Source organism: Mytilus edulis, chromosome 13 (assembly GCF_963676685.1).
Source record: "Mytilus edulis chromosome 13, xbMytEdul2.2, whole genome shotgun sequence".
Classification (NCBI taxonomy): Eukaryota; Metazoa; Mollusca; class Bivalvia; order Mytilida; family Mytilidae; genus Mytilus; species Mytilus edulis.
The window spans coordinates 45,019,334-45,029,952 of record NC_092356.1 but is presented as its reverse complement, the minus strand read 5'-3'; the positions used below and the strand labels follow the sequence as shown (position 1 = coordinate 45,029,952).

The window sequence follows — 10,619 nt, the reverse complement described above, 5'->3', positions numbered from 1 at the left end:
ATATTTGGACTGCCACTGTAACATGAGGTCACAAAATGCTGCTGGCAACACTACCACCAAAGGAACACTCAAAGAATTGATAGGGTTCTTTAATTGCAGAGAGCGTGGCACTCTCTCTACACGATGATTGATATTTAGCATCATATTCTGACAAGTGGTTGCTTACTTGTACACCCCCATAGCCAAACTGACGCCTCACTTTGTCGAGGGTTTTACTGCTATTTGGGAGAAGACCAAGAGTTACCATATTTGTACGAATCAATGAGGAATCATATATCCACAGTTCATCCTTGTTACCTCAATGTTGATACAACTTAAGAAAAAAATAGATGACAGGAATTTTGAAATATATATTTGGCTTAACCCAAGTCAGAAACCTCTAGCCTTTGTTAGTATTGTGTGTGTGTGTGTGTGTGTTTTATACATTGTATTTTGATTCATTAGTATGTTTTCGAGTTTAGTGTGGCTTCAATTTCCTTAACTAGTATACATAATTGTTTACAGCCCATTCATTTTCAAGGTTGTGAAGTATAATGATATGTACATCTCACTGTCAATACAACTCTTTAGATTATTTCAATGTTGCATACACTCAGTGGGGAATCAAGAAATTTTCAAAATGGGGGACCCACTGACTATCTGGGACTCCAGTCATATCCTTGATAATCAGTATTTTTTTTCCACAAAGGGGGAGAGGGAGGGCCCCCTGGAAAACTCTCTACCTCTGATAATGGCAAAAAGCTTTATATAACACCAAATTTGATTTTTCTTCAGTATTAATAGCACAATTTCTTCATGAGTAACCAATATTTTAACTATTTTTTTCTACTCTTCTCTATATCTGTATATGATTTGTCAGTTCTTCCACAAAGATGTGCAATAAGTACTATAACAAATTACAGTGATTTGAACAACTAAGCATTTTATTAAAAGTAGAGATGTGAGCAGAAAGGTGTCAAAACCCCCAAAAATTGTTTCAAATCTCAATAATTAGCACAAATGACAAATAATGGCAGTAATCTATCACTTTGAATGTAGAACCACAGATTTGATTGATTAATAAATTTTAAAAAATACAAATTATTTAAAGCACAAAATATGGAGTACCTGAAATATTGTTTTAGCTAACAATATATTTTAAATGGATAACCACAAATAAAAAAACATCAATGATCTAACTGCAAAAAAAGATGAGACAAGATTGAAGAAAATGTCAAATAAGTTCATGAAAAAATTGATTTGTTTTCTCTGAAAAAGTTGATTCCTATTTTGGATGTTTGAAGACTTGTTCTTTATAAGCAGGTATGCATTTATTCATGTTATTTTTTTTAGACTGTATGATAAACTCTAGATGTCTTTTGTTAAATTGTTTTGTATTGTTGTATGAGTATTCTAATGTGCTGCCACTGTAATTTCTTGACCATGTTGTTAAAGGTGACTTAAAAATGACTTTGATCAACTTTTAAAATAGTTTATAACCCACTTCTTTTATAGCTGACTATGTGGTATGGGCTTTGCTCATTGTTGAAGGACTTACAGTGAACTATAGTTCTCTGCTTCTCTTATATAATCATAGTTGCTTTTAATCTTCTACTACATTGCTCATGTTGTTTGATTAAATATGTTTTTTCAAATACCCTTAAACTCACTCATTTGAGTGCCTGTTTTGAGGTGTTTAGATTAAAATAAAAAATTGCAACACCTCTCACATATCTCACAGACAAAATCCCCTAAAAATCATGAAGGTTGGTATTTTGCATGAATTTGGAAGCCAGGCATCTGTCAGACTGTTTTCAAGCAGTTGAGGATTAACTCAATTATTTGTTAATGTGATGTTGTCCAATACTAGACAAAACATTCGAAAAGACCCCTATGGGTCACTTCAGCTAATTAGCAGTCAAGCAACAAGATTATAAAATAATTTAATAATTAGCACCAATTGTTTTGATAACATATTAGTAATGAAGGCAATTACAAAATGAATTGAACAGATTCTGACAACTTTCTAACAAAATATCAAATGTGGAGACACTCACTGGACAGATTCTGACAACTCCTCAAAATGTTAATATGGAGACACTCATATCAGATCCTGAAAACTTCCTCACAAAACGTCAGTAAAGACACACTCATTGAACAGATCCTGAAAACTTCCTCACAAAATGTCAGTAAGGACACACTCATTGAACAGATTCTGACAACTTTCTCACAACTGTTTTAACTTGATTACATTTCTTGCTAAGTGCATTGTCTTCTTTAAGTACATTTGATTCGAAAGTTTGATCAATACCATTTTGTTCTACACTAATGCTACGTCCTGTTGATGTGTATAAATCTCCACTAATGCTACTTCCTGTGGATGTGTTTAAATCTCCACTAATGCTACTTCCTATTGATGTGTTTAAATCTCCACTAATGCTACTTCCTATTGATGTGTTTAAAAGATCCTCTAAAGTTCCATTAATTGTATTATTGTCAGATTTAGTTTCCTGAATATCATTTTTTTGAGTATTATTACAGTTTGTGTCCAATAATGAAAGAGAGTTTTCATGGGACTGTTTATTTCTCCTTGACCTTCTTGTTCTCCTGACAGGGTTCTCTCCCTTTTCAGGAGAATTTTGCAAACTGTGACTTTCAAATCCTTTCACAGTTGATGCAACAAAATCTTTAGGTAAAGTGAATGCTTCATCATCAGTTTTATTCAAATCACTAGGTTCTAGCACCTTTTCAAGTTTGAGGTCATCATTTAATAGTTTTTCAAATGTTTTAACACAGTCAATATCTTTAAAATCAAAAGTATTTTGTGTTTTTCTCTGTTGTTTTCCCTCTAGTTTTGATTCTATTTGCATGCTGCCGCCAATTGCATCATGATTTGTATTAATCTTTTCAACAGACTTTGGCGTAGAAGGAGATTTTCGAAGACCATCTTCTTCCTGATTTTGTTTTAATGTTGGTGATTTTAGAATTCCCTCATCTTTCTCCTTTTGCTTTGATTTTGAAAGTCTTTTAGCCTCAATTTCACTTTTTTTACTTTTCTCATCATCTTTTTTCTCAGTATTTTGATTATTTTTATCAAAGTTAGGAAGAGAAGATTTTTGAAGACCGTCTGCTTCCTGATTTTGTTTTAATGTTGGTGATTTTAGAATTCCCTCATCTTTCTCCTTTTGTTTTAATTTTGGAAATATTTTAGTCTCAACTGCACTTTCTTTATTTTTCTCATCACCTTTTTTCTCTTTATTTTGATTTGTTTCAGCAGACTTTGAAGAAGTAGGAGATTTTTGAAGACAGCCTTCTTTCTGATTTTGTTTTAATGTTGGTGATTTCAGCATTACCTCATCTTTCTCCTTCTGCTTTAATTTTGGAAGCCTTTCAGCCTCAATTTCACTATTTTTATTTTGAACATTATCGTTTTCCTCAATACTTTGATCGAACACTATACTATCTTCTGTTATACCATTAACCATCACATTTTGGGTAGTATCTGTTTTTTCTATTGTATTTATGTCTTTTTGATTTTTTGCCGAATCTTTCTCAAGCCCATTTTGTTTATCTTGACTTGTTTCCTTTTCTTCATTCATTGTGTCTGATTTGGGAGAATCTAAAACATTTTCCTTAATCTCTCTAGAATTCCTTTTTGTAGAATCTCTCCTACCGACCTCCTTCCTGGCAGAAGGGGCTTTCAACTTTCCTTTTGTTTTGATCAATTCTTCATCCAAGGGATTCTGTCGGTTTGCTGCCAGTGTTTCCCTCTCTTCCTGTGCAGTTCTAATAGCATCAACCCTAAAAATAGTAAATAAATGTTACTTTATAATCTATATAAAGCAATAGTAAATAAATGTTAGTTTTCAATGTATTATAGTCTAATAGCATCAACCATAAACCAATAGTAAATAAATGTTAGTTAACAATGTATTTCAATATGACGTCCTTGTTTCCCTTTGTAAACAAAGCCGTGTTCTAATCAGCACAAAATATGTTTACACATTGCGCACAAAATTCCTGTTTATATTCTCGTTATTTTCCATTTTCGTACTTAATCATATATATTTTAGCTGCTTACATAAAAATTTATTAAATATTGATTTTTAAACCTCATAAATTTTCCCTGCTTTTAGTTTTTAGTTTTTATACTTTTAATATTATATATTAAAATGAAATTTGCATAATTTATGAGGAGGAAACAGGTAAGCCAAATATTCCTATGGTATTATTGTTCGTTTCGACCTATAAAAATAGAGTATGTGTCCTATTAGAATCATAATAATTCTTTCATGTCATGCTTTGTGCTCATTTTAACATGGGTAGGCATAATTTGACCATATTTTACTCTTCTCTTACGCTCAGAGAAAAATAAAGACACATTTAATGCCTACCCATGTTAAAATGAGCATAGAGCATGCCATGAAGGAACTATTTCTTAATAAATGTAGTTGTTGGTTGACTTTAAAAGTATATGTCGTACCAGTTACCCCCCTTTCTCTCAGTTATTTAGAGCATAGTGAGAAGAAGACAATAATTTTGAACCAACGTTCTTGTCTAATTTTCTGTTTTCTTCAACTACAGTTAATTGAATTAAAAACATATGCGCACACAATGGAATGTACCATTTTTAAACTGTTAACTTCCCATGATAAAATTAAATTACCAATCACATTCTGTTGAGAGGTCCTTCCACACACCCCTCCAAACCCTCTGTTGTTATGTTAACATTGGAATGGACGCATTTTGTTGAATAGGTTCAAATTAACTTACCTGTGTTGTGAGTCTGGATTCATTGTACTGATCTGTTCAAATATCTGTGCTATTTTTGTATCATGTTCACAGTCCTTTGTGGTCTTACCAAGTCTGTAAAAATACAGTACAAAGTCATCCTTTTATTCACTTATACAGTACTATATATTTGTCCTATTGGGTGGAAATTTTTGAGAATTGAAGAAAAATTGTCTAGTTCATTGATTTTGTGGCAGTATTTTTTCAACAAATTCTGTAATTTTGTCTTTAAATAATAGCTATATTTAGCATTTAAACCTCTTGCATTAAAAACAAATCTGCAACAATACCTTAAGCTAGTACAATCCTATCTGAACAACAGCCTTACTCAAAATGACATTCAGTTAAATAATGTCTTAAACCAAAAGTTGGTGTAATAAAAATATGTATTTGTTATTACTTTGTAAAAATTACATATTTGACATAAAAATATGTTGAATTTTAATGTTTGGGCTAACTATGATAACACCGTACCACAAATTTAAAACATTTAGAGAATTTTTTCTTCATTCACTTATCAATATACTTGTGACACACTAATTTGAGATACTTTCTTTAATTGCATTAAGCCCATGATTGCAAACTTTTTTTGAATTATTTAAAAAATGTTTGACCTATTTGCAAAGTTCTATGTTCACATCATTTTTCTACTTGTAAAAGTCATTAAATTAAATAGCAAGCCATATGCCGAAATTTCGGGATGCAAATCTGAACTGAAACATAGCAATTTCTGTTTGACCAAGGCAAGGGGTAAACCAAAGGCATTTTTCACTTCAGGTAACTTCAGACCCATGAGACCGTTGTATAATGGAAATGTATGCTACTATTCCAAAGACTTACTTAGGTGCAATCCTTTCAGTAACTGATGCTATGGAGCTGACAAATGAGCTCATTCTAGAAAGAATAGTTTTCAGCTTTTCTGTTTCTTCTTTTAATCTTATGATGTCATGTAGTTGTGCTGGAAATGTAAGTAAACATAAGTTATAAATTAACATACCCTTTATTCAAGTTAATCAAAGACTTCAAGACAACTATTGATGAATTATTCCATGGCAAAAAATATGTTTCATTTTCATTTTTCAAAAAAAAAGGACCAATTTTGGGAAGTCTTTAATTTAGTTTTCAGTACTGTATTTTATAAAAATATATTTTTTATTCAATGTCTGTGCTCTTTCTTCATATAGTTTTCATTAAATTTTTTGTTTACACCAAACATGTTTTTTTTCATTCTTTCACATCCAGTCATAGATAAGGAAGGTTAAGAGAAATTACATTTGCAGATTTTTTTTTTATCAATTTAGTAATGTCACAGGGCTGGATGACTTAGATGTAGAGTTGTCTCATTGGCACTCATACCACATCGTATATCTATAAACAAGAGACATTATTTTGCTATAAACATTTGATTGGATGAGACTATCCAATGTGACATTGAAACTAGATGCTCTAAAGAGCCCGTGTCGCTCAGCTTTGTCTATGTGCATATTAAAGATTCATGACAAAATTGTGTTTTGGTGTTGGTGTTGTGTTTGTAGATCTCACTTTATTGAACAATCTTGCTGCTTACAATTATCTTTATCTATAATGAAATTGGCCCAGAAGTGACAATGGAAAATATTTTGTAAAAATTTACAAAAATTTACAAAATTTATGAAAATTGTTAAAAATTGACTATAAAGGACAATAACTCCTCAAAGGGGTCAATTGACCACTTTGTTCCATTGACTTATTTGTAGCTCTTACTTTGCTGTACATTATTGCAATTAATAATTTATCTCTATCTATAATAATATTCAAGATAATAACCAAAAGCTGCAAAATTTTCCTAAAATTACTAATTAAGGGGCAGCAGCCCAACAATTAAGTGCCTGATTGGTCTGAAAATTTCAGGGCAGATAAATCTTGACCTAATGAACAATTTTATTAACAGCAGATTTTCTGTAATTGCTTTGGTTTCAGAGATATGAGCCAAAAACTGCATTTTACCCTATGTACTATTTTTAGCCATGGCACCCATCTTGATTCACAGGTGGGGTCATTTGACACATTTTTTAAACTAGATACCAAAATGATGATTGTGGACAAGTTTGGTCAAATTTGTCTCAGTAGTTTCAGAGGAGAAGATTTTTGTAAAAGATTACAAAAAAATGTTAAAAATTGACTATAAAGGGCAATTACTCCTTAAGGGGTCAACTGACCATTTTGGTCATGTTCACTTATTTGTAGATCTTACTTTGCTGAACATTATTGCACTTTACAGTTTATCTCTATCTAAAATAATATTCAAGATAATAACCAGAAACGGCAAACTTTCCATAAAATTACCAATTTAGGGGCAGCAACCCAAAAACAGGTTCTCCGATTCATCTAAATATTTCCGGGCAGATAGATCTTGACCTGATCAACAATCTTACCCCGATGTTAGATTTGCTCTAAATGCTTTGGTTTCAGAGTTATAAGCCAAAATCTACATTTTACCCCTATGTTCTATTTTTAGATAGTGGGGCCATCTTGGTTGGTTGGCCGGGTCACCCGACACATTTTTTAAACTAGGTACCTCAATGATGATTGTGGCTAAGTTTGCTTTGTTTTGGCTCGCCGCGATATAGCCTTTTTGTGCTAATGCGGCGTAAAGCAACCAACAATCAATCAATCAATCAAAGCTTTGTTTTGGCCCAGTAGTTTCAGAGAAGAAGACTTTTCTAAAAGTTAACAATGGTGACGGACAACAGATGAAGAAACAAAGTGATGAGAAAAGCTCACTTGGCCCTTAGGGCCAGGTGAGCTAAAAACCAATAAGGAAATCAAGGGGATAAGGGAAATGGCAAGTAGGTTTTGTGTACCTGATAATTATATTTTTAGGAACATTCAAATTTACATTACATATATGCAGTTTACATTGTCAAATGAGAAACAACTATAGGTACTGCAAGCTTTATGTTTTATATCAATAGGATCTGGTATTAATAGATACATGTACAAGTCCCAGATAGGTGCGCACAAAAAAGTAGACAATAAGAAAAGGAACAATCGAACATGCCCCTTTCAATTTCTAGTTGGAGCGCTGATAGTTTAAGTTTAAGTTGAAGTCATTTAACAGAAAATGTATTTGTCCTGATAATAATGTATATTTTTATTCACAAAAACAGTTTGTTCTTCTTGATAACATTTTAATTGTTATAAAACAGAAATTCTGAAGATGTGAAAATAATTATAGAGTAAATGTACGCACCGATCTGTATACAGTACAAAATGGTTTAACAAACCTTGGTAAAGTTCCTGCTCTGTAGCTATTCTCTGAACTGAATCTTCCCAATGCTTAAAATATAATATCATAGCTTCAAAATTAATTCTGAAGTAAAGATTACATGGCAGTAGAAGTCTGCAATACAAAAGATATTTCCACAAGAAACTAGTTTAATTTGCAAGCCTTTGACATTAGAATTTCTTCCAGGGAAATAAAAGATCCATGAAAGTGCACAAAATCTTTTGTTTGTCTGCAGAAAATTTATATTTATGTCTAAGAAATTCGGCTTAATAGATATATGCATTATAACATTTGACAACGACAGATCTAATTATGAATGTTTGAATTTTTATATTGATCATTCAAGTCCAAATTAATGTGATGACTAACAAATATTAATATAAAACAAATGTGTCAAAGATTCAGGAGTGGGAAACATTGTTCACTCATATCTGTGCATAAGCACAAAACAAAATTCTGGTAGTGGTGATTTTTCAAAAAACAGAAAATAAGAGACAATGTAATAAAGTCAATTCTTTTTAAGTAAAAATACCATCTTAATTTGAATCCCAAAGCTGGTTCTAACTAGTAGTGTAAAAAAAAAAAAAAAAAAAAAAAAAAAGGATTCTTAATTTGACAATTTAGTCATTTACCTTTTCCAGTAAGATTTGTTTCTGTTCATTCTTAGTAAAATGTTCCTGTAGACCTTGTTGCAATGCTTCAATCTGTACATCTAACTCTGTAACCATGGTCATCTTAGCCAAACATCTTCTGACGGTCAGATCTCTCTGTAACTCCTGGATCTGAGTCTTCAACTTCTCAGTATTCGAATAAAGTTCCTATCAAAAAAGTAAAAGCATATTACACTGAATTTAAATATACAATTGAAAGTTCATATTCATATTATAAAGATCACTAAGAATAAAAAATATTATATTCCCACATACTAAAATGTATTCACAATTATGAACTTGTGCTGTCGATAGTCATTACTTTAAATTTGAATACTTTTGAGGTAGGAATCAGCAAATATTAATAAAGATATGCATTACTTTACCCTTTTTTATATTTTGAAAAACAGAACAATCATACTAAAAATTCATACTATATCATATTGTGACAAATCTGGACTGATAATTGTTATTATTTAAAATATTATTTATTCAAATTATTGTATATTACATATATTTATTTGAATATTGCCAGGTGGTCAACTTATCGGGTCCGAGAACACAATTATTTCGTAGTGCATTTCTTTTAGAACATAAATAAAAATAAAAAAAATCCCACATGGGCAAAGATCAGATAAAGTGTAAAAAGTAACGCTCGAACATTTCTTGTGAAAATTTTCTTTACTCATGTGTGTAAATAAGAGTCATAAACCAAAACAAAGTGGTGTTTGAAGTGTATATATATAATAAATAAAATCATTTATTAACTATTTGTGGTTTGATTTTTAATTGGATTTTTTCCTGAAATGTCAATGTTTTTTGTCAGCCATTTTGTGACATTTAGTAGGCCTTTGAGAAAATTGAATTAGAATATCCATTTGTCGATCAAATTGCATGTTCTCCAGCTTTATTAATATTGAGAAATAACATGTCAATGAACACTTCAAACCTATGAATAGGAATAATTTGTGCAGATTTATTGAGAAAAAACTCTTCAAAAATCACTGTTTGCCCATTATGCTGTCTGTCAAAATATGACCTAATTTTTAACTTTGTTTAGTGTTAAAGTACAATGTCTAATATAACCCTACAAATGTTCAGGAACCCTCAAATAATAATCCTTTAAAATTTGCTAAGAAATATTGCATTCAGACATAGATATTTCAAAAGACAAGCATTTCAAATTTTCAAAAGGTTTGTCTGTCAAAAAGTAACGGCGATCAAACTGTCTATATTTACATGAAAGAGTGGTATACATCATCACATCATGTGCTTTGTAATTGGTTTGGGTACACATGATTACTATGTCATTGATCTATGTGTCAAAAATAGATAGTGTAACTTGCAGAAGGGTAAGCTTAGTGTCGGTCAAATATTTTTTCAAGAATAACGGGCGTTCTAATATTTAATGAATGTACAAAGTGTCTCATACGAGATACAACCACTAAGTATCATGTTATGGTTATATTTAATATAGATATTGTAACAGTTATTGATAATAATTGTTTGTTAAAATGAAATATTTTAATGAAAACTAGGAAACTATTTTTGCCAATTACTATTTGACAATTAATCAACGAACGACTGTTATTGTTTGACCTCCCTGTGTAACGAGCAAACATTTGCAAGTATGTATCTCATTGTTTTAAACAGAGAATATCATGATACCAGTGAACTGTTATTATTCTACCCTAACATTGAAATTGTGCAATACAAAGGTGAAGTTGAGTCATTCAGTTCCAAATTCCACAATCATATAGAACAGGTGTTATTTTTGACAATATTTCCTAAAATAATTAGTTTATAATTCCTGTCGAACTGTGTTGATATACACAATGTCATTTAGTAGTATGCAAGAAATGCTGATTCTACGTCTTTGATTAAGTACCAAAGTTATCAGTACATCATTTCTTTTAAAATTCTCATGCATG

The 10,619-nt window shown here is 31.2% G+C and overlaps 1 protein-coding gene across 1 annotated transcript in view; it reads right to left on the bottom strand.

Annotated features, from left to right (window-relative positions):
- Window positions 1-1,905: 1,905 nt before the first annotated feature.
- Window positions 1,906-10,619, bottom strand: part of LOC139502215 (RING finger protein 207-like) — a 37,244-nt gene continuing 28,530 nt past the window's right edge. Inside the window, exons 12-16 of the mRNA XM_071291645.1 lie at window positions 8,671-8,856; window positions 8,037-8,088; window positions 5,611-5,728; window positions 4,753-4,845; window positions 1,906-3,780 (exon numbers count right to left, since the gene is read on the bottom strand). Of these exons, the coding sequence (XP_071147746.1) occupies window positions 2,181-3,780; window positions 4,753-4,845; window positions 5,611-5,728; window positions 8,037-8,088; window positions 8,671-8,856 (2,049 nt within the window). The 3' untranslated portion in view covers window positions 1,906-2,180. The remainder of the gene's footprint in view (window positions 3,781-4,752; window positions 4,846-5,610; window positions 5,729-8,036; window positions 8,089-8,670; window positions 8,857-10,619) is intronic.